The sequence below is a fragment of the Lagenorhynchus albirostris genome, chromosome 15 (genome assembly GCF_949774975.1).
Source record: "Lagenorhynchus albirostris chromosome 15, mLagAlb1.1, whole genome shotgun sequence".
Lineage (NCBI taxonomy): Eukaryota > Metazoa > Chordata > Mammalia > Artiodactyla > Delphinidae > Lagenorhynchus > Lagenorhynchus albirostris.
In genome coordinates this window covers 29025472-29050139 of record NC_083109.1, presented here as the reverse complement: position 1 = coordinate 29050139, position 24668 = coordinate 29025472, and the positions used below count along the sequence as shown (strand labels likewise).

General features: G+C 40.8%; 1 protein-coding gene across 1 annotated transcript in view; it reads right to left on the bottom strand.

The window, feature by feature from the left end:
- The window catches only part of TGM6 (transglutaminase 6), a 65810-nt gene extending 41443 nt beyond the window's left edge, over window positions 1–24367 (bottom strand). The window contains 2 exon segments of the mRNA XM_060124772.1: window positions 614–870; window positions 24349–24367. Coding sequence (XP_059980755.1) covers window positions 614–870; window positions 24349–24367 — 276 coding nt within the window.
- Window positions 24368–24668: the final 301 nt, after the last annotated feature.

The window sequence follows — 24668 nt, the reverse complement described above, 5'->3', positions numbered from 1 at the left end:
GCCGGTCTTTCCCCAGGCAGGGACCACCCCCAACCCAGCCCCAGATGGAAGGAATTTAGAAGTCCTGATGCTTTCGAGTGACCTGATTTAATGACAATGGCAGGTTCATATTTGTTAAACATTAATAAGAATACTGATCCAGGCTACTGCTTACTGACTTACCCCTTAATAAGAATACTTACCCCAGTACTCCTTAAGATGTGCCTTGCATATTACAAACATTAGTTCTATGGTTTCTCACCATAACACTAAGAGGTAGGCACTGTTATTCCCATATTACAGGTGAGGAAACTGAGACTCAGAGGGAAGAAACTTAGCAAAGCTGGGACTAAACCAAGGCTGTCTGGTGGCTGAAACCTGGCTCTTACCCAATCCTAGGCCTCTCCTGCCATTAGGCCACCTCCTTGCCCACTGGCCTCCATACACCAGAACCCACTAATACCTGCCCCTCTGTCGCGGCAGGTTTGGAACATCTGCTACCAGCTTCCTCTGTCCCGTGCCTGTCTCCTCCTGGGCCCACTCTTGCCAAGCTCTTGGCATTCATCTCCCTGTCCCTAACTTGCCTCCCAGGACTTCCTGAAGGACAGCTTCCAGGAAAACCTCAGCCTTGGACTCAGGAGCTCGTATCTGGGCACCATGGGTTGAAAAGCAGAACAAACTCGCCCAGCTTCCTGTTACTGTGTTTGCAGCGAGAGGAAACCTTGGTGCTCAGCTGGTAGCAGGCAATGACAGCATCTGGAGGGTTGGTGAGGCTGATGGTCATGGTGTTCTCCATATGAGCCTCCTTCATTGCCATCCAGGCATTGCTCTCCTCCAGCTCCGATGTCTGGAACACAGCTTTGGTGCGGAGGGCCTCAGAAGCCTGGGGTCCTGGCAGAGAGGAGAGGGAATCAGGAGACCCAGCCACCCACAGGAAGCTCACCTCTGGAGAAAGGGAAAAGCTACAGACCTGGAAGATCAACCTTCAGGCCCTGAGCTGCTGGGACACTGCTGTGGGGAAGGGCCTGACCAAGATGCAAGAGAGCCAGCTGTAGGGAGGGGTCCACTTTAGCTGTTCTAACTTCCACCCACTTCCTGGATCAAGGAGGAAGTGAAAGCACTCTTTGAAACCAAAGTGTGCCTTCTGTCTGATCAGCAAAGGAAAGCATGGACTCCAAAAATGCCTGATGAACTTCCATACCCTTCCAGAGCTCTGGATTTCTTGGTGTGCCTAGGATTCCAGAGTTGTCATCTCATCTGTCCCACTGCCTGCTGGCAGCACCTTCCAACCATCCCCAGAAAGCTGTCATCAAAAGCCTCCAGGAGCCTGAACAAAGATGGCAGAGTAGAAAGACGTGCTCTCACTGCCTCTAGTGAGAACACCAGAATCACAGCTAGCGGCTGGACAATTATCGACAGGAAGACACTGGAAGTCACCAAAAAAGATACCCCACAACCAAAGACAAATGAGAAGCCATAATTTGACGGTAGGAGGGGCACAATCACAACAAAATCTAAGACCATAACTGCTGGGTGGGTGACTCACAGACTGGAGAACACTTATACCACAGAAGTCCACCCACTGGAGTGAAGGTTCTGAGCCCCATGTCAGGCTTACTAACCTGGGGTCTGAAAACAGAAGGAGGAATTCCTAGAGAATCAGACTTTGAAGGGTAGCAGGATTCGACTGCAGGACTTCGACAGGACTGCATGAAACAGAGACTCCACTCTTGGAGGGAACACACAAAATAGTGTGTGCATCAGGATCCAGGGGAAGGCCAGTGAACCCAGGGGAGACCGAACCAGACCTACCGGCTAGTGTTGGAGGGTCTCCTGCAGAGGCAGGGGATGGCTGTGGCTCACCGTGAGGACAAGGACACTGGCAGCAGAAATTCTGGGAAGTACTCCTTGGCATGAGCCCTCCCAGAGGCTGCCATTAGCCCCATCAAAGAACCCAGGGAGGCTCCAGTGTTGGGTTGCCTCAGGCCAAACAACCAACAAGAGGGAACATCAGCAGTCAAGCGGATTAAAGTTTTACTGAGCTCTGCCCACCAGAGCAACAGTCAGCTCCACCCACCACCAGTCCCTCCCATCAGGAGACCTGCACAAGCCTCTTAGGTAGCCTCATCTACCAGACAACAGACAGCAGAAGCAAGAAGAACTACAATCCTGCAGCCTGTGGAACAAAAACCACATTCACAGAAATATAGACAAGATGAAAAGGCAGAGGGCTATGTACCAGATGAAGTAACAAGATAAAACCCCAGAAAAACAACTCAATGAGATAGAGATAGGCAACCTTCCAGAAAAAGAATTCAGAATAATGATAGTGAAGATGAAACAGGACCTTGGAAAAACAATGGAGGCAAAGATGGAGAAGATGCAATAAATGTTTAACAAAGACCTAGAAGAATTAAAGAACAAACAAACAGAGATGAACAATACAGTAACTGAAATGAAAACTACACTAGAAGGAATCAATAGCAGAAAAACTGAGGCAGAAGAACGGACAAGTGACCTGGAAGACAGAATGGAGGAATTCACTGCTGCAGAACAGAATAAAGAAAAAAGAATGAAAAGAAATGAAGACAGCCTAAGAGACCTCTTGAAAAGCATTAAATGCAACACCGTTCGCATTATAGGGGTCCCAGAAGGAGAAGGGAGAGAGAAAGGAGGCGAGAAAATATTTGAAGAGATTATAGTCGAAAATTTCACTGACATGGGAAAGGAAATAGCCACTCAAGTCCAGGAAATGCAGCAAGTCCCAACAGGATAAACCCAAGGAGAAACACGCCGAGACACATAGTAATCAAATTGGCAAAAATTAAAGACAAAGAAAAATTATTGAAAGCAGCAAGGGAAAAATGACAAATAACATGCAAGGGAACTCTCATAAGGTTAACAGCTGATTTCTCAGCAGAAACTCTACAAGCCAGAAGGGAGTGGCAGGTTTACCTAAAGTGATGAAAGGGAAGAACCTACAACCAAGATTACTCTACCCGGCAAGGAACTCATTCAGATTTGATGGAGAAATCAAAAGCTTTACAGACAAGCAAAATCTAAGAGAATTCAGCACCACCAAACCAGCTCTACAACAAATGCTAAAGGATCTTCTCTAAGTGGGAAACACAAGAGAAGAAAAGGACCTACAGAAACAAACCCAAAACAATTAAGAAAATGGTCATAGGAACATACATATTGATGGATTAAATGCTCCAACCAAAACACAGTCTTGCTGAATGGACACAAAAACAAGACCCATATATATGCTGTCTACAAGAGACCCACTTCAGATCTAGGGACACATACAGATCGAAAGAGAGGGGATGGAAGAAGATATTCCATGCAAATGGAAATCAAAAGAAAGCTGGAGTAGCAACACTCATATCAGATAAAATAGACGTTAAAATTAAAAATGTTACAAGAAGCAAGGAAGGACACTACATAATGATCAAGGGGTCAATCGAAGAAGAAGCTATGACTATTATAAATATATATGCACCCAACATAAGAGCACATCAATACATAAGGCAACTGCTAACAGCTATAAAAGAGGAAATTGACAGTAACCCAATAATAGGGGGGGACATTAACATCTCACTTACACCAATGGACAGATTATCCAAAATAAAAAAGGAAACAGAAGCTTTAAATGACACAATAGACCAGATAGATTTAATTGATATTTATAGGACATTCCATCCAAAAACAACAGATTACACTTTCTTCTCAAGTGTGCATGGAACATTCTCCAGGATAGATCATACCTTGGGTCACAAATCAAGCCTCAGTAAATTTAAGAAAATTGAAATCATATCAAGCATCTTTTCTGACCACAACGCTATGAGATTAGAAATAAATTACAGGAAAAAAAAACGTAGAAAACACTAACACACAGAAGTTAAACAATATGTTACTAAATAACCAAGAGATCACTGAAGCAGTCAAAAAGGAAATCAAAAAATGCCTACAGAAAAATGACAATGAAAACACAATGATCCAAAACCTATGGGATGCAGCAAAAGCAGTTCTAAGAGGGAAGTTTATAGCTATACAAGCCTACCTCAAGAAACAAGAAATATCTCAAATAAACAATCTAACCTTACACCTAAAGGAACTAGAGAAATAAGAACAAACGAAACCCAAAGTTAGCAGAAGGAAAGAAATCATAAAGATCAGAGCAGAAATAAATGAAATAGAAACAAAGAAAACAATAGCAAAGATCAATAAAACTAAAAGCTGGTTCTTTGAGAAGATAAAGAAAATGGATAAACCATTAGCCAGACTCATCAGGAAAAAGAGGACACAAATCAATAAGATTAGAAATGAAAAAGGAGAAGTTACAACAGACACCACAGAAATACAAAGCATCCTAAGAGAGTACTACAAGTAACTGTATGCCAATAAAATGGACAACCTGGAAGAAATGGACAAATTCTTAGAAAGGTATAACCTTCCAAGACTGAACCAGGAAAAAATAGAAAATATGAACAGACCAATCACAAGTAAGGAAATTGAAACTGTGATTTAAAAACTTCCAACAAAAAAAAAGTCCAGGACCAGATGGCTTCACAGGTGAATTCTATCAAACATTTCGAGAAGAGCTAACAGCCAACCTTCTCAAACTCTTCCAAAAAACTGCAGAGGAAGGAACACTCCCAAACTCATTCTATGAGGCCAGCATCACCCTGATACCAAAACCAGAAAAATATACTACAACAAAAAGAAAATTACAGACCAAAATCACTGATGTATATAGATGTAAAAACCCTCAAAAAAATACTAGCAAACAGAATCCAACAACCCATTAAAAGGATCATACAGCATGATCAAGTGGGATTTATCCCAGGGAGGCAAGGATTCTTCAATATACGCAAATGAATCAATGTGATACACCATATTAACAAATTGAAGAATAAAAACCATATGATCATCTCAATAGAAGCAGAAAAAGCTTTTGACAAATTTCAACACTCATTTATGATAAAAACTCTCCAGAAAGTGGGCATAGAGGGAACCTACCTCAACATAATAAAGGGCATATACGACAAACCCACAGCAAACATCGTTCTCAATGGTGAAAAACTGAAAGCATTTCCTCTAAGATCAGGAAAAAGGCAAGGACGTCCACTCTCACCACTATTTTTCAACATAGTTTTGGAAGTCCTAGCCACAGCAATCAGAGAAGAAAAAGAAATAAAAGGAATACAAATTTGAAAAGAAGAAGTAAAACTGTCACTCTTTGCAGATGACATGATGCTATACATAGAGAATCCTAAAGACCCACCAGAAAACTACTGGAGCTAATCAATGAATTTGGTAAAGTTTCAGGGTACAAAATTAATGCACAGAAATCTCTTGCATTCCTATACACTAATGATGAAATATCTTTTTTTTAACATCTTTATTGGAGTATAATTTCTTTACAATGGTGTGTTAGTTTCTGCCCCATAACAAAATGAATCAGTTATACATATACATATGTTCCCATATCTCTTCCCTCTTGCGTCTGCCTCCCTCTCACCCTCCCTATCCCACCCCTCCAGGTGGTCACAAAGCACTGAGCTGATATCCCTGTGCTATGCGGCTGCTTCCAATTAGCTATCTACCTTACGTTTCTTAGTGTATATATGTCCATGCCTCTCTCTCGCCCTGTCACAGCTCACCCTTCCCCCTCCCCATATCCTCAAGTCCGTTCTCTAGTAGGTCTGTGTCTTTTTTCCTGTCTTACCCCTAGGTTCTTCATGACATTTTTTCCCCTTAAATTCCATATATATGTGTTAGCATACGGTATTTGTCTTTTTCTTTCTGACTTACTTCACTCTGTATGACAGACTCTAGGTCTATCCACCTCATTACAAATAGCTCAATTTCGTTTCTTTTTATGGCTGAGTAATATTCCATTGTATATATGTGCCAATCTTCTTTATCCATTCATCCGATGATGGGCACTTAGGTTGTTTCCATTGCCGGGCTATTGTAAATAGAGCTGCAATGAACATTTTGGTACATGACTCTTTTTGAATTATGGTTTTCTCAGGGTATATGCCCAGTAGTGGGATTGCTGGGTCATATGGTAGTTCTATTTGTAGTTTTTTAAGGAACCTCCATACTGTTCTCCATAGTGGCAGAACCAATTCACATTCCCACCAGCAGTGCAAGAGTGTTCCCTTTTCTCCACACCCTCTCCAGCATTTATTGTTTCTAGATTTTTTGATGATGGCCATTCTGACTGGTGTGAGATGATATCTCATTGTAGTCTTGATTTGCATTTCTCTAATGATTAATGATGTTGAGCATTCTTTCATGTGTTTGATGGCAGTCTGTATATCTTCTTTGGAGAAAAGTCTATTTAGGTCTTCTGCCCATTTTTGGATTGGGTTGTTTGTTTTTTTGTTATTGAGCTGCATGAGCTGCTTGTAAATTTTGGAGATTAATCCTTTGTCAGTTGTTTCATTTGCAAATATTTTCTCCCATTCTGAGGGTTGTCTTTTGGTCTTATTTATGGTTTCCTTTGCTGTGCAAAAGCTTTGAAGTTTCATTAGGTCCCATTTGTTTATTTTTGTTTTTATTTCCATTACTCTAGGAGGTGGGTCAGAAAGGCTCTTGCTGTGATTTATGTCATAGAGTGTTCTGCCTATGTTTTCCTCTAAGAGTTTGATAGTTTCTGGCCTTACATTTAGGTCTTTAATCTATTTTGAACTTATTTTTGTGTATGGTGTTAGGGAGTGATCTAATCTCATACTTTTATATGTACCTGTCCAGTTTTCCCAGCACCACTTATTGAAGAGGCTGTCCTTTCTCCACTGTACATTCCTGCCTCCTTTATCAAAGATAAGGTGTCCATATGTGTGTGGGTTTATCTCTGGGCTTTCTATCCTGTTCCATTGATCTATATTTCTGTTTTTGTGCCAGTACCATACTGTCTTGATTACTGTAGCTTTGTAGTATAGTCTGAAATCAGGGAGCCTGATTCCTCCAGCTCCTTTTTTCGTTCTCAAGATTGCTTTGGCTATTCGGGGTCTTTTGTGTTTCCATACAAATTGCGAAATTTTTTGTTCTAGTTCTGTGAAAAATGCCAGTGGTAGTTTGATAGGGATTGCATTGAATATATAGATTGCTTTGGGTAGTAGAGTCATTTTCACAATGTTGATTCTTCCAATCCAAGAACATGCTATATCTCTTCATCTATTTGTATCATCTTTAATTTCTTTCATCAGTGTCTTATAATTTTCTGCATACAGGTCTTTTGTCTCCTTAGGTAGGTTTATTCCTAGATATTTTATTCTTTTTGTTGCAATGGTAAATGGGAGTGTTTTCTTGATTTCACTTTCAAATTTTTCATCATTAGTATATAGGAATGCCAGAGATTTCTGTGCATTAATTTTGTATCCTGCTACTTTACCAAATTCATTGATTAGCTCTAGTAGTTTTCTGGTAGCATCTTTAGGATTCTCTATGTATAGGATCATGTCATCTGCAAACAGTGACAGCTTTACTTCTTCTTTTCCGATTTGGATTCCTTTTCTTCTCTGATTGCTGTGGCTAAAACTTCCAAAACTATGTTGAATAAGAGTGGTGAGAGTGGGCAACCTTGTCTTGTTCCTGATCTTAGTGGAAATGCTTTCAGTTTTTCACCATTGAGGATGATGTTGGCTGTGGGCTTGTCATATATGGCCTTTATTATGTTGAGGAAAGTTCCCTCTATGCCTACTTTCTTCAGGGTTTTTATCATAAATGGGTGTTGAATTTTGTCAAAAGCTTTCTCTGCATCTATTGAGATGATCATATGGTTTTTCTCCTTCAATTTGTTAATATGGTTTATCACATTGATAGATTTGCGTATATTGAAGAATCCTTGCATTCCTGGAGTAAACCCCACTTGATCATGGTGTATGATCCTTTTAATGTGCTGTTGGATTCTGTTTGCTAGTATTTTGTTGAGGATTTTTGCATCTATGTTCATGAGTGATATTGGCCTGTAGTTTTCTTTCTTTGTGACATCCTTGTCTGGTTTTGTTATCAAGGTGATGTGGCCTCGTAGAAGGAATTTGGGAGTGTTCCTCCCTCTGCTATATTTTGGAAGAGTTTGAGAAGGATAGGTGTTATCTCTTCTCTAAATGTTTGATAGAATTCGCCTGTGAAACCATCTGGTCCTGCGCTTTTGTTTGTTGGAAGATTTTTAATCACAGTTTCAATTTCAGTGCTTGTGTTTGGTCTGTTCATATTTTCTATTTGTTCCTGATTCAGTCTTGGCAGGTTGTGCATTTCTAAGAATTTGTCCATTTCTTCCAGATTGTCCATTTTATTGGCATAGAGTTGCTTGTAGTAATCTTTCATGATCTTTTTTATTTCTGCCGTGTCAGTTGTTACTTCTCCTTTTTCATTGCTAATTCTATTGATTTGAGTCTTCTCCCTTTTTTTCTTGATGAGTCTGGCTAATGGTTTATCAATTTTGTTTATCTTCTCAAAGAACCAGCTTTTAGTTTTATTGATCTTTGCTATTGTTTACTTCATTTCTTTTTCATTTATTTCTGATCTGATTTTTATGATTTCTTTCCTTCTGCTAGCCCTGGGGTTTTTTTGTTCTTCTTTCTCTAATTGCTTGAGGTGCAATGTTAGGTTGTTTATTCGAGATGCTTCCTGCTTCTTAAGGTGGGCTTGTATTGCTATAAACTTCCCCCTTAGAACTGCTTTTGCTGCATCCCATAGGTTTTGGGTCGTTGTGTCTCCATTGTCATTTGTTTCTAGGTATTTTTTTATTTCCTCTTTGATTTCTAAAGTGATCACTTCGTTATAAGTATTGTATTGTTTAGCCTCCATGTGTTTGTATTTTTTACAGATCTGTTCCTGTAGTTGATATCTAGTCTCATGGCGTTGTGGTCGGAAAAGATACTTGATACAATTTCGATTTTCTTAAATTTACCAAGGCTTGATTTGTGACCCAAGATATGATCTATCCTGGAGAATGTTCCATGAGCACTTGAGAAAAATGTGTATTCTGTTGTTTTGGGATGGAGTGTCCTATAAATATCAATTAAGTCCATCTTGTTTAATGTATCATTTAAAGCTTGTGTTTCCTTATTTATTTTCATTTTGGATGATCTGTCCATGGGTGAAAGTGGGGTGTTAAAGTCCCCTACTATGAATGTGTTACTGTCAATTTCCCCTTTTATGGCTGTTAGTATTTGCCTTATTATTGAGGTGCTGCTATGTTGGGTGCATAAATGTTTACAATTGTTATATCTTCTTCTTGGATCGATCCCTTGATCATTATGTAGTGTCCTTCTTTGTCTCTTCTAATAATCCTTATTTTAAAGTCTATTTTGTCTGATATGAGAATTGCTACTCCAGCTTTCTTTTGGTTTCCATTTGCATGGAATATCTTTTTCCATCCCCTTACTTTCAGTCTGTATGTGTCTCTAGGTCTGAAGTGGGTCTCTTGTAGACAGCATATATAAGGGTCTTGTTTTTGTATCCATTCAGCCAATCTGTGTCTTTTGGTGGGAGCCTTTAGTCCATTTACATTTAAGGTAATTATCAATATGTATGTTCCTATTCCCATTTTCTAAATTTTTTTGGGTTCGTTATTATAGGTCTTTTCCTTCTCTTGTGTTTCTTGTCTAGAGAAGTTCCTTTAGCATTTGTTGTAAAGCTGGTTTGGTGGTGCTGAACTCTCTCAGCTTTTGCTTGTCTGTAAAGGTTTTAATTTCGCCATCAAATCTGAATGAGATCCTTGCTGGGTAGAGTAATGTTTGTTGCAGGTTTTTCTCCTTCATCACTTTCAGTATGTCCTGCCACTCCCTTCTGGCTTGTAGGGTTTCTGCTGAGAGATCAGCTGTTAACCTTATGGGGATTCCCCTGTGTGTTATTTGTTGTTTTCCCTTGCAGTTTTAATATGCTTTCTTTGTATTTAATTTTTGACAGTTTGATTAATATGTGTCTTGGCGTATTTCTCCTTGGATTTATCCTGTATGGGACTCTCTGTGCATCCTGGACTTGATTAACTATTTCCTTTCCCATATTAGGGAAGTTTTCAACTATAATCTCTTCAAATATTTTCTCAGTCCCTTTCTTTTTCTCTTCTTCTTCTGGAACCCCTATAATTCGAATGTTGGTGCATTTAATGTTGTCCCAGAGGTCTCTGAGACTGTCCTCAGTTCTTTTCATTCTTTTTTCTTTATTCTGCTCTGCAGTAGTTATTTCCACTATTTTATCTTCCAGGTCACTTATCCGTTCTTCTGCCTCAGTTATTCTGCTATTGATCCCATCTAGAGTACTTTTAATTTCATTTGTTGTGTTGTTCTTCGTTGCTTGTTTCATCTTTATTTCTTCCAGGTCCTTGTTAACTGTTTTTTCATTTTGTCCATTCTATTTCCAAGATTTTTGATCATCCTTACTATCATTATTCTGAATTCTTTTTCAGGTAGACTGCCTATTTCCTCTTCATTTGTTAGGTCTGGTGCATTTTTATCTTGCTCCTTTAACTGCTGTGTGTTTTTCTGTCTTCTCATTTTGCTTATCTTACTGTGTTTGGGGTCTCCTTTTTGCAGGCTGCAGGTTCGTAGTTCCCGCTGTTTTTGATGTCTGTCTCCAGTGGCTAAGGTTGGTTCAGTGGGTTGTGTAGGCTTCCTGGTGGAGGGGACTAGTGCCTGTGTTGTGGTGGATGAGGTTGGATCTTGTCTCTCTAGTGGGCAGGTTCACATCTTGTGGTGTGTTTTGCGGTGTCTGTGGCCTTATTATGATTTTAGGCAGCCTCTCTGCTAATGGGTGGGGTTGTGTTACTGTTTTGCTAGTTTGGCATAGGTTCTCCAGCACTGTAGCTTGCTGGTCGTTGAGTGAAGCTGGGTGCTGGTGTTAAGATGGAGGTCCCTGGGAGATTTTTGCCGTTTGATATTATGTGGAGCTGGGAGGTCTCTTGTGGACCAGTGTCCTGAAGTTGGCTGTCCCACCTCAGAGGCAGAGCCCTGACTCCTGGCTGGAGCACCAAGAGCCTTTCATCCACACGGCTCAGAATAAAAGGGAGAAAAAGTAGAGAGAAAGAATTAGTAGAAGTAGGAAGAAAGAAAGAAAGAAAGGAGGGAAGGAAGGAAGGAAGGAAGAAAGAAAGAACGAAAGAAGGAAAGAAGGCAGGAAGGAAAGAAAGCAGGGAGGGAGGTAGGGAGGAAGAAAGGAAGGAGGGAAGGAGGGAGGGAAGGAAAAAAGACAGAAAGAAAGAAGATACAGTACAATAAAATGAAGTATTATAACGTTATTGAATTAAAAAATAATTATTTAGGGGAAAAAAAAGGGGGCGGATAGAACCTTAAGACAAATGCTGGAAGCAAAGCTATACAGACAAAATCTTACACAGAAGCATACGCATACACCCTCACAAAAAGACGTAAAGGGGAAAAAATCATAAATCTTGCTCTCGAAGCCCACCTCCTCAATTTGGGATGATTCGTTGTCTAAAGGAGGGAAGGAAGGAAGGAAAGAAAGAAAGAAAGAAAGAAAGAACGAAGGTAAAGTTATTAAAATTAAAAATTAAGAAAAAAATTTAAAAAAAAAACCCATGGACGGAGAGAACCCTAGGACAAATGGTGGAAGCAAAACTATACAGACAAGATCTCACACAGAAGCATACACATACACATTCACAAAAAGAGGAAAAGGGGAAAAAAATCATAGATCTTGCTCTTGAAGCCCACCTCCTCAATTTGGGATGACTCGTTGTCTATTCAGGTATTCCACAGATGCAGCGTACATCAAGTTGATTGTGGAGATTTAATCCGCTGTTTCTGAGGCTGCTGGGAGAGATTTCCCTTTCTCTTCTTTGTTCTCACAGCTCACAGGGGCTCAGCTTTGGATTTGGCCCTGCCTCTGCGTGTAGGTCGCTGGAGGGCGTCTGTTTTTTGCTCAGACAGGAGGGGGTTAAAGAAGCGGCTGATTCGGGGCCTCTGGCGCACTCAGGCCGGGGAGGGGGGGAGGGAGGGGCACTGCGTGCGGGGCGAGCCTGCGGCGGCAGAGGCCGGCGTGACGTTGCACCAGCCTGAGGCCCGCCGTGCATTCTCCCGGGGAAGTTGTCCCTGGATCCCGGGAACCTGGCAGTGGCGGGCTGCGCAGGCTCCCTGGAAGGGGGGTGTGGATAGTGACCTGTGCTCGCACACAGGCCCCTTGGCGGCAGGAGCAGCCTTAGCGTCTTCCGCCCGTCCCTGGGGTCCGCGCTTTTAGCCGCGGCTCGGGCCCGTCTCTGGGGTCCGCGCTTTTAGACGCGGCTCGCGCCCGTCTCTGGAGTTCCTTTAAGCAGCGCTCTTAAACCCCTCTCCTCGCGCACCAGGAAACAAAGAGGGAAGAAAAAGTCTCTTGCCTCTTTGGCAGGTGCAGACTTTTTCCCGGACTCCCTACCGGCTATCCGTGGTGCACTAATCCCTTCAGGCTATGTTCAAGCCGCCAACACCAGTCCTCTCCCTGCGCTCCAACCGAAATCGAAACCCAAGCCTCAGCTCGCAACCCCGCCCGCCCCGGCGGGTGAGCAGACAAGCCTCTCGGGCTGGTGAGTGCCGGTCGGCACCGATCCTCTGTGCGGGAATCTCCCCGCTTTGCCCTCTGCACCCCTGTTACTGTGCACTCCTCCGCGGCTCCGAAGCTCCCCCCTCCGCCTCCCGCAGTCTCCGCCCACGAAGGGGCTTCCTAGGGTGTGGAAACTTTTCCTCCTTCACAGCTCCCTCCCACTGGTGCAGGTGCCGTCCCTATTCTTTTGTCTCTGTTTTTTCTTTTTTTCTTTTGCCCTACCCAGGTACGTGGGGAGTTTCTTGCCTTTTGGGAGGTCTGAGGTCTTCTGCCAGCCTTCAGTAGGTGTTCTGTAGGAGTTGTTCCACGTGTAGATGTATTTCTGGTGTATCTGTGGGGAGGAAGGTGATCTCCGCGTCTTACTCTTCCGCCATCTTCCCCCTGAGTTCCTGTTTCTTGCATTTTGTCCATTCTATTTCCAAGATTTGGGATCATCCTTACTATCATTATTCTGAATTCTTTTTCAGGTAGGCTGCCTATTTCCTCTTCATTTGTTAGGTCTGGTGCATTTCTATCTTGCTCCTTCATCTGCTGTGTGTTTTTCTGTCTTCTCATTTTGCTTATCTTACTGTGTTTGGGGTCTCCTTTTTGCAGGCTGCAGGTTCATAGTTCCTGTTGTTTTTGATGTCTGTCTCCAGTGGCTAAGGTTGGTTCAGTGGGTTGTGTAGGCTTCCTGGTGGAGGGGACTAGTGCCTGTGTTGTGGTGGATGAGGTTGGATCTTGTCTCTCTAGTGGGCAGGTCCACGTCTGGTGGTGTGTTTTGGGTTTCTGTGGAGTTATTATGATTTTAGGCAGCCTCTCTACTAATGGATGGGGTTGTGTTCCTGTTTTGCTAGTTGTTTGGCATAGGTTGTCCAGCACCGTAGCTTGCTGGTCGTTGAGTGAAGCTGGGTGCTGGTGTTAAAATGGAGGTCTCTGGGAGATTTTCGCCGTTTGTTATTATATGGAGCTGGGAGGTCTCTTGTGGATCAGTGTCCTGAAGTTGGCTGTCCCACCTCAGAGGCAGAGCCCTGACTCCTGGCTGGAGCACCAAGAGCCTTTCATCCACACGGCTCAGAATAAAAGGGAGAAAAAGTAGAGAGAATTAGTAGAAGTATGAAGAAAGAAAGAAAGAAAGAAAGAAAGAAAGAAAGAAAGAAAGAAAGAAAGAAAGAAAGAAAGAGAAAGAAAGAAAGAAAGAAAGAAAGAAAAAAGGAGGGAAGGATGGGGGAAGGAAGGAAGGAAGGAGGGAAGGAAGGAAAAAAGACAGAAAGAAAGAAGATACAGTAAAATATAATATAGTAAAGTATAATAAAGTTATTGAATTAAAAAATATTATTTAGAAAAAAAAAGGACGGATAGAACCTTAGGACAAATGTTGGAAGCAAAGCTATACAGACAAAATCTTACACAGAAGCATACACATACACCCTCACAAAAAGAGGTCAAGGGGAAAAAATCATAAATCTTGCTCTCGAAGCCCACCTCCTCAATTTGGGATGATTCGTTGTCTAAAGGAGGGAAGGAAGGAAGGAAGGAAGGAAGGAAGGAAGGAAAGAAAGAAAGAAAGAAAGAAAGAAAGAAAGGAAGGAAGGAAGGAAGGAAGGAAGGAAGGAAGGAAGGAAGGAAGGAAGGAAGAAAGAAAGAAAGAAAGAAAGAAGGTAAAGTGTAATAAAGTTATTATAATTAATTATTAAGAAAAAAATTAAAAAAAAAAAAGGACGGATAGAACCCTAGGACAAATGGTGGAAGCAAAGCTATACAGACAAGCCCTCACACAGAAGCATACACATACACATTCACAAAAAGAGGAAAAGGGGAAAAAAATCATAGATCTTGCTCTCGAAGTCCACCTCCTCAATTTGGGATGATTCGTTGACTATTCATGTATTCCACAGATGCAGGGTACATCAAGTTGATTGTGGAGATTTAATCCGCTGTTTCTGAGGCTGCTGGGAGAGATTTCCCTTTCTCTTCTTTGTTCTCACAGCTCACAGGGGCTCATCTTTGGATTTGGCCCTGCCTCTGCGTGTAGGTCGCTGGAGGGCGTCTGTTTTTTGCTCAGACAGGACGGGGTTAAAGGAGCCGCTGTTTTGGGGGCTCTGGCGCACTCAGGCCAGGGGAAGGGAGGGGCACGGCGTGCGGGGCAGGCCTGCGGCGGCAGAGGCCGGCGTGACGTTGCACCAGCCTGAGGCCCGCCGTGCGTTCTCCCGGGGAAGTTGTCCCTGGATCCCGGGAACCTGGCAGTGGCGGGCTGCACAGGCTCCCCGGAAGAGGGCTGTGGATAGTGACCTGTGCTCGCACACAGGCCTCTTGGTGGCGGCAGCAGCAGCCTTAGCGTCTTCCGCCCGTCCCTGGGGTCCGCGCTTTTAGACGCGGCTCGCGCCCGTCTCTGGAGTTCCTTTAAGCAGCGCTCTTAAACCCCTCTCCTCGCGCACCAGGAAACAAAGAGGGAAGAAAAAGTCTCTTGCTTCTTTGGCAGGTGCAGACTTTTCCCCGGACTCCCTCCCGGCTATCCGTGGTGCACTAACCCCTTCAGGCTATGTTCAAGCCGCCAACACCGGTCCTCTCCCTGCGCTCCAACCGAAACCCGAGCCTCAGCTCGCAGCCCCGCCCGCCCCCGCGGGTGAGCAGACAAGCCTCTCGGGCTGGTGAGTGCCGGTCGGCACCGATCCTCTGTGCGGGAATCTCCCCGCTTTGCCCTACGCACCCCTGTTGCTGTGCTCTCCTCTGTGGCTCCGAAGCTCCCCCGTCCACCTCCCGCAGTCTATGCCCGCGAAGGGGCTTCCTAGGGTGTGGAAACTTTTCCTCCTTCACAGCTCCCTCCATTGTCCCTATTCTTTTGTCTCTGTTTTTTCTTTTTCCTTTTGCCCTACCCAGGTACGTGGGGAGTTTCTTGCCTTTTGGGAGGTCTGAGGTCTTCTGCCAGCCTTCAGTAGGTGTTCTGTAGGAGTTGTTCCACGTGTAGATGTATTTCTGGTGTACCTGTGGGGAGGAAGGTGATCTCCGCGTCTTACTCTTCCGCCATCTTCCCAGCCTCTCCGATGAAATATCTGAAAGAGAAATTAAGGAAACACTCCCATTTACCATTGCAACAAAAAGAATAGAATACCTAGGCATAAACCTTCCTAGGGAGAAGAAAGACCTGTATGCAGAAAACTGTAAGACACTGATGAAAGAAATTAAAGATGATACCAACAGATGGAGAGATATACCATGTTCTTGGATTGGAAGAATCAATATTGTGAAAAGGACTATACTACCCAAACCAATCTACAGATTCAATGCAATCCCTATCAAATTACCAGTGGCATTTTACAGAACTACAACAAAAAATCTTAAAATTTGTATAGAGACACAAAAGACCCCACATAGCCAAAGCAATCTTGAGGGAAAAAAATACAGAGCTGGAGGAATCAGACTCTCTGACTTCAGACTATGGTACAAAGCTACAGTAATCAAGACAATATGGTACTGGCACAAAAACAGAAACATCGATCAGTGGAACAAGATAGAAAGCCCAGAGGTAAACCCATGCACCTATGATCAACTAATATATGACAAAGGAGACAAGGATATACAATGGAGAAAAGACAGTCTCTTCAATAAGTGGTGCTGGGAAAATTGGACAGCTACATGTAAAAGAATGAAATTAGAACACTCCCTAACACCATACTCAAAAATAAACTCAAAATGGATTAGAGACCTAAATGTGAGACCGGACACTACAAAAATCTTAGAGGAAAACATAGGAAGAACACTCTTTGATATAAATCACAGCAAGATATTTTTTGATCCACCTCCTAGGGTAATGGAAATAAAAATAAAAATAAACAAATGGGACCTAATGAAACTTCAAAGCTTTTGCACAGCAAAGGAAACCATAAATAAGACCAAAAGACAACCCTCAGAATGGGAGAAAATATTTGCAAACGAATCCACGGACAAAGGATTAATCTCCAAAATATAAAAAGAGCTCATGCAGCTTGATATTAAAAAAACAAACAACCCAATCCAAAAATGGGCAGAAGACCTAAATAGACTTTTCTCCAAAGAAGACATACAGATGGCCAAAAGCACATGAAAAGCTGCTCAACATCACTAATTATTAGAGAAATGCAAATCAAAACTACAATGAGGTTATCACCTCACACCAGTTAGAATGGGCTTCATCAGAGAATCTACAAACAATAAATGCTGAAGAGGGTGTGGAGAAAAGGGAACCCTCTTGCACTGTTGGTGGGAATGTAAACTGATATAGCCACTATGGAGAGCAGTATGGAGGTTCCTTAAAAGACTAAATATAGAATTACCCTATGATCCAGCAATCCCAGTACTGGGCATATACCCAAGAAAACGGCATTTCAAAGAGACACATGCACCCCAACGTTCATTGCAGCACTATTTCCAATAGCCAGGTCATGGAAGCAACCTAAATGCCCATCAACAGACGAATGGATAAAGAAGATGTGGTAAATATTAACAATGGAATATTACTCAGCCATAAAATGAACGAAATTTGGTCTTTTGTTGAGACGTGGATGGATCTAAAGACTGTCATACAGAGTGAAGTAAGTCAGAAAGAGAAAAACAAATATCGTATATTAACGCTTATATATGGAACCTATAAAAATGGTATAGATGAACTGGTTGCAGGGCAGAAAGTGAGACACAGATGTAGAGAACAAACGTGTGGACACCAAGGGGGAAAGCCGCGGTGGGGGGAGTGGAGGTGGTGGTGTGATGAGTTGGGAGATTGGGATTGACATGTATACACTGATGTGTATAAAATTGATGACTAATGAGAACCTGCTCTATTAAAAAAGAAAAATGTTGTTTGTACCAGAATGATTACTGTGTGTTGCAGGGAGAGTGGGCTACTTTATAACTTTATGTTGTTTTCCTTAATTCCTTGGAACTTTCTTTGTAAAATAGATGAATTTCTTTTAGGAATTCCAGAAAGCCTTTAGAGAAATATTCTTAAAATTGTTTGCTTTACAAATGTATGTTATTATTTTATTGAGAAATAAGATTAAAATCATCTTTCTGATTTTAAGATAAAAAAATAAAAATCATGAAAAAAATGAATATATGTGTATATATAACTGATTCACTTTGCTGTACACCTGAAACTCACACATTTACATAGTTGTAAATCAACTATACCCCAGTATAAAATAAAAATTAAATTTAGAAAAAAAATAGAATAGTGGAAATAACTGCCACAGAGCAGACTAAAGGAAAAAGAATTAAAAGAATTGAGGAGAGTCTCAGAGACCTCTGCGACAACAGTAAACACAGTGACATTTGAATTATAGGGGTCCCAGGAGAAGAAGAGAAAAAGAAACGGTCTGAGAAAATATTTGAAGAGATTATAGTCAAAAACTTCCCTAACTTGGGAAAAGAAAGAGTCAAGGCCAGGAAGCACAAAGAGTTCCATACAGGATAAATCCAGAAAGAAACACTCCAATACACATATTAATCAAACTATCAAAAATTAAATACCAAGAAAAACTATTAAAAGCAACAAGGGAAAAGCACCAAATAACATACGAGGGAATCCCCATATGGTTAACAGCTGATCTTTCAGCAGAAACTCTGCAGGCCAGAAAGGAGTGGCAGGACATATTTAAAGTGATGAAAGGGAAGAACCTCCAACCAAGATTATTGTACCCAGCCAGGATCTCATTCAGATTTGATGGAGAAATTAAAACCTTTACAGACAAGCAAAAGCTAAGAGAATTCAGCACCACCAAACCAGCTCTACAACAAATGCTAAAGGAACTTCTCTAGGCAGGAAACACAAAAGGAGAAAAAGACCTACCAAAACAAACTCGAAACTATTAAAAAATGGTAATAGGAGCATACATATCAGTAATTACCTTAAATGTAAATGGATTAAATGCTCCAACCAAAAGACACAGGCAGGCTGAATGGTTACAAAAACAAGACCCATATATATGTGCTGTCTACAAGAGACCCACTTCAGAGCTAGGGACACAAAAAACAAAGTGAGGGGATGGAAAAAGATATTCCATACAAACGGATATCAAAAGAAAGCTGGAGTAGAAATTCTCATATCACACAAAATAGACTTTAAAGTAAAGACTATTACAAGAGACAAAGAAGGACACTACATAATGATGAAGGGATCAATCCAAGAAGAAGATATAACAATTGTAAATATTTATGCACCCAACATAGGAGCACCTCAATACATAAGGCAAATACTAACAGCCATAAAAGGGGAAATCGACAGTAACACAATCATAGTAGGGGACTTTAACACCCCACTTTCACCAATGGACAGATCATCCAAAATGAAAATAAATAAGGAAACACAAGCTTTAAAGGACACATTAGGCAAGATGGACTTAATTGATATTTAGGGGACATTCCATCCAAAAACAACAGAATACACTTTCTTCTGAAGTGTACATGGAACATTCTCCAGGATAGATCATATCTTAGGTCACCAATCAAGCCTCAGTAAATTTAAGAAAATTGAAATTGTATCAAGTATCTATTCCTACCACAACACTATGAGACTGGATATCAATTACAGGAAAAAAACTGTAAAAAATACAAACACATGGAGGGTAAACAATATGCTACTAAGTAATCAAGAGTTAGCACTGAAGAAATCAAAGGGGAAATCAGAAAATACCTAGAAACAAATGACAATAAAAACTTGATGACCCAAAACATATGTGTTGCAGCAAGAGCAGTTCTAAGAGGAAAGTTTATAGCAATACAATCCTACCTCAAGAAATAAGAAAAATCTTAAATAAACAACCTAACCTTACACCTGAAACAATTAGAGAAAGAAGAACACCAACCCCCCCCCAAAAAAAATTAGCAGAAGGAAAGAAATCATAAAGATCAGATAAGAAATAAATGCAAAAGAAATGAAGAAAACAGTAGCAAAGATCAAGAAGACTAAAAGCTGGTTCTTTGAGAAGATAAACAAAGTTGATAAAAGATTAGCCAGACTCATCAAGAAAAAAAGGGAGAAGACTCAAATCAACAGAATTAGAAATGAAAAAGAAGTAACAACTGACACTGCAGAAATACAAAGGATCATGAGAGACTACTACAAACAACTATATGCCAATAAAATGGACAACCTGGAAGAAATGGACAAATTTTTAGAAAAGCACAACGTTTCAACACTGAACCAGGAAGGAATAGAAAATATGAACAGACCAATCACAAGCACTGATATTGAAACTGTGATTAAAAATCTTCCAGCAAACAGAAGCCCAGGACCAGATGGCTTCACAGATGAATTTTATTAAACATTTAGAGAAAAGCTAACACCTATCCTTCTCAAACTCTTCCAAATTATAGCAGAGGGAAGAACGCTCCGAAACTCATTCTACGAGGCCACCATCACCCTGATACCAAAAGCAGACAAAGATGTCACAAAAAAAGAATCACTGATGAACACAGATGCAAAAAACCTCAACAAAATACAAGCAAACAGAATCCAACAGCACATTAAAAGGATCATACACCATGATCAAGTAGGGTTTATCCCAGGAATGCAACGATTCTTTAATATATGCAAATCAATCAATGTGATACACCATATTAATAAATTGAAGGATAAAAACCATATGATAATCTCAAAAGATGCAGAAAAAGCTTTTGACAAAATTCAACACCCATTATTTTATTTCATTATTATTTTTTAACTTCTTTATTGGAATATAACTGCTTTATAATGGTGTGTTAATTTCTGCTTTATAACAAAGTGAATCTGCTATACACATACATATATCCCCTTATCTCCTCCCTCTTGCCTCTCCCTCCTACCCTCCCTATCCCATCCCTCTAGGTGGTCACAAAGCACCAAGCTGATCTCCCTGTGCTATGTGGCTGCTTCCCACTAGCTATCTATTTTACATTTGGTAGTGTATATATGTCCATGCCACTCTCTCACTTCATCTCAGCTTACCCTCCCCCCAGCCATGTCCTCAAGTCAGCTCTCTATATCTGCATCTTTATTCCTGTCCTACCCCTAAGTCCTTCAGAACCTTTTTTTTTTCTTTTTAGATTCCATATATATGTGTTAGCATATGGTATTTGTTTTTCTCTTTCTGACTTACTTCACTCTGTATGACAGACTCTAGGTCCATCCACCTCACTACAATTAACTCAATTTCATTTCTTTTTATGGCTGAGTAATATTCCATTGTATATATGTGCCACATCTTCCTTATCCATTCACCTGTCGATGGGCACATAGGTTGCTTCCATGTCCTGGCTATTGTAAATAGAGCTGCAATGAACACTGTCAACACCAATTTATGATAAAACCTCTCCAGAAAGTGGGCATAGAATGAACCTAAATCAACATAATAAAGGCCATATATGACAAATCCATAGCCAACGTCATTTTCAATGGTGAAAAACTGAAACCATTTCCTCTAAGATCAGGAAAAAGGCAAGGATGTCCACTCTCACCATTACTATTCAACATGGTTTTGGAAGTTTTAGCCATGGCAATCAGACAAGAAAAAGAAATAAAAGAAATCCAAATTGGAAAAGAAGTAAAACTGTCACTGTTTGCAGATGACATGATACTATACATAGAGAATCTTTTTTTAAAAAAAATTAATTAATTTATTTTTGGCTGTGTTGGTCTTTGTTTCTGTGTGAGGGCTTTCTCTAGTTGTGGCAAGCGGGGGCCAGTCTTCATCGTGGTGCGCGGGCCTCTCACTATTGCGGCCTCTCTTGTTGAGGAGCACAGGCTCCAGACGCGCAGGCTCAGTAGTTGTGGCTCACGGGCCTAGTTGCTCCGTGGCATGTGGGATCTTCCCAGACCAGGGCTTGAACCCATGTCTCCAGCATTAGCAGGCAGATTATCAACCACTGCGCCACCAGGGAAGCCCCTACACAGAGAATATTAAATATGCTATCAGAAAACTACTAGAGGTAATCAATGAATTTGGTAAAATAGCAGGATACAAAATTAATACACAGAAATCTCATGTATTCCTATGCACTAACAATGAAAAATCTGAAAGAGAAATTAAAGAAATACTCCCATTTACCATTGCAACAGAAAGAATAAAATACCTAGGAATAAACCTACCTAAGGAGACAAAAGACCTGTATGCAGAAAACTGTAAGACTCTGATGAAAGAAATCAAAGATGATACAAACACATGGAGAGATATACCATGTTCTTGGATTGGAATAATCAATATTGTGAAAATGACTGTCCTACCCAAAGCAATCTACGGATTCAATGCAATCGCTATCAAACTACCAATGGCATTTTTCACAGAACCAGAACAAAAAATTTTACAATTTGTATGGAAACACAAAAGACCCTGAAGAACCAAAACAATCTTGAGAAAGAAAAAAGGAGCTGGAGGAATCAGGCTCCCTGACTTCAGTCTATACTACAAAGCTACAGTATTCAAGATAGTATGGTACTGGCACAAAAACAGAAATATAGATCAATGGTACAGGATAGAAAGCCCAGAGATAAACACACCCACGTATGGACACCTAATTTATGGCAAAGGAGGTAAGAACATACAATGGAGAAAAGACAGCCTCTTCAATAAGTGGTGCTGGGAAAACTGGACATGTACATGTAAAAGAATGAAATTAATACACTCCCTAACACCATACACAAAAATAAACTCAAAATGGATTAAAGACCTAAATGTAAGGCCAGACACTATAAAACTCTTAGAGGAAAACATTAGGCAGAACACTCTATTACATAAATCACAGCAAGATCCTTTTGGACCCACCTCCCAGAGAAATGGAAATGAAAACAAAAGGGACATAATGAAACTTAAAAGCTTTTGCACAGCAAAGGAAACCATAAACAAGATGAAAAGACAACCCTCAGAATGGGAGAAAATATTTGTAAATGAAGCAATGGACACAGGATTAATCTCCAAAATATACAGGCAGCTGATGCAGCTCAATGTCAAAAAAAACAAACAACCCAATTAAAAAGTGGACAGAAGACCTAAATCGACATTTCACCAAAGAAGACATACAGATAGCCAAGAGGCACATGAAAAGATGCTCAACATCACTAACTATTAGAGAAATGCAAATCAAAACTACAATGAGGTATCACCTCACACTGGTCAGAGTGGTCATCATCAAAAAATCTACAAACAATAAATGTGGAGAGGGTGTGGAGAAAAGGGAAGCCTCTTGCACTGTTGGTGGGAATATAAATTGATACAGCCACTATGGAGAACAGTATGGAGGTTCCTTAAAAATCTAAAAATAGAACTACCATATGACCCAGCAATCCCACTACTGGTCATACACCCTGAGAAAACCATAATTCAAAAATAGACATGTACCACAATGTTCATTGCAGCACTATTTACAGTAGCCAGGATACGGAAACAACCTAAATACCCATCAACAGACGAATGGATAAAGAGGATGTAGCACATATATACAACGGAATATTACTCAGCCATAAAAAGAAATGCAATTTGTTTATTTGTAGTGAGGTGGATGGACCTAGAGTCTGTCATACTCTGTCATACTCTGAAGTAAGTCAGAAAGTCAAAAACAAATACCGTATGCTAACACATATATATGGAATCTAAAAAAAAAAAGTTCTGAAGAACCTAGGGGCAGGACAGGAATAAAGATGCAGACGTAGAGAATGGTGAGGGGAAGGGTAAGCTGGGATGAAGTGAGAGAGTGGCATTGACATATATACACTACAAAATGTAAAATAGATAGCTAGTGGGAAGCAGCTACACAGCACAGGGAGAGCAGCTCGGTGCTTTTTGACCACCTAGATGGGTGGGATAGGGAAGGTGGGAGGGAGGCGCAGAGGGAGGAGATACGGGGATATATTTATACATATAGCTGATTCACTTTGTTATGTAGCAGAAACTAACACAGCATTGCAAAGCAATTATACTCCAATAAAGATGTAAAAAAAAAACAAAAATTGTGACACCAGGAAATGGACACAGCATTCTTAAAGTGAGACAGTCTTATAAAGCCAATGATACCCTGTGAAGATGATAACACCTGCTCTCTAAGAAGGCGGTTTCCGCCCCCCCCATTTGATCCGACCTTGTTGACCCAAGGAAGACTAAATGAGTTTAAATGTATGAACAGTACCTGAACAAAGTAAGTATTTAGTACTCCAAAGAATAAAGGGAAGTCTTCAACAACTACAACAGCAACAACAACAAAAGTCATGCTCATGCTCATAGAAACAGAAAGTAGAAAAGTAGTTGCCAGGGGCTGGGGCTGGGGGTAATAGGAAGAGGTCGGTAAAAGGTACAAAGTTTCAGCTACAAGATGAATAAGGTCTGAGGATCTAACATAAAACATGGTGGCTATAGTTGATAACACTGAATTGTATCAATATAATTGAAATTTGCTAAGAAAGTAGAATTTAAATGTTCTCACCAGAAAAAAGAGAGAGAGAGAGAGAGAGAGAGAGAGAGAGAGAGAGAGAGAGAGAGAGAGAGAGAGAAAGAGGATAAACTTGTGAGGTGATGGATGTGGGATGTGTTAACCAGATTGCCGGGGAGATCCTTTTACAATGTACATGTTTATCAAATCACTATGATGTACATTTAAAAAATCTTACACTACTATTTGTAATAATGAAGCTAAATTATTTATAATGATAAAGTACAAATAAATACAAATACAAAATCTAAGAAATAAATACAAATAATACTTGCAATAATAAAGCTGAAAAAAGTGTATAAAATTGAAGTTCCTTTATTTCACTACCACTAAAAATCTACCTTTCAGAAACCATGGTTAAGTTTTAATATAGAGATTTTAGGCTTCTTTTCTGTTCTAGACATTTACCTTGAGGGATCTCATCCATGCTCATGACTTTTAATATCATCTCTAGTTTGCTGTCTTTCAAATCTCTATCCCCTGAATTCCAGAAACTGGTAACCAAAGTCTCCTGGAAACTCCACCAGGTTATCTCTCAGGCACCAAAAGCACATGTCCAAGACCAGTCTTTTTATCTCCCCCCCAGTCTGCTCCTATGGCATCCCTTCCCATCCTCTAACTCCAGCCAGAAGCTGAGGCTTTCTCTCCTCTACTTATTCTATCTCTCAATTCCCACTTCTAGTCACCATGGCCTTTGAATCGTGCTCCTAACTCTATTTAAAGAATTG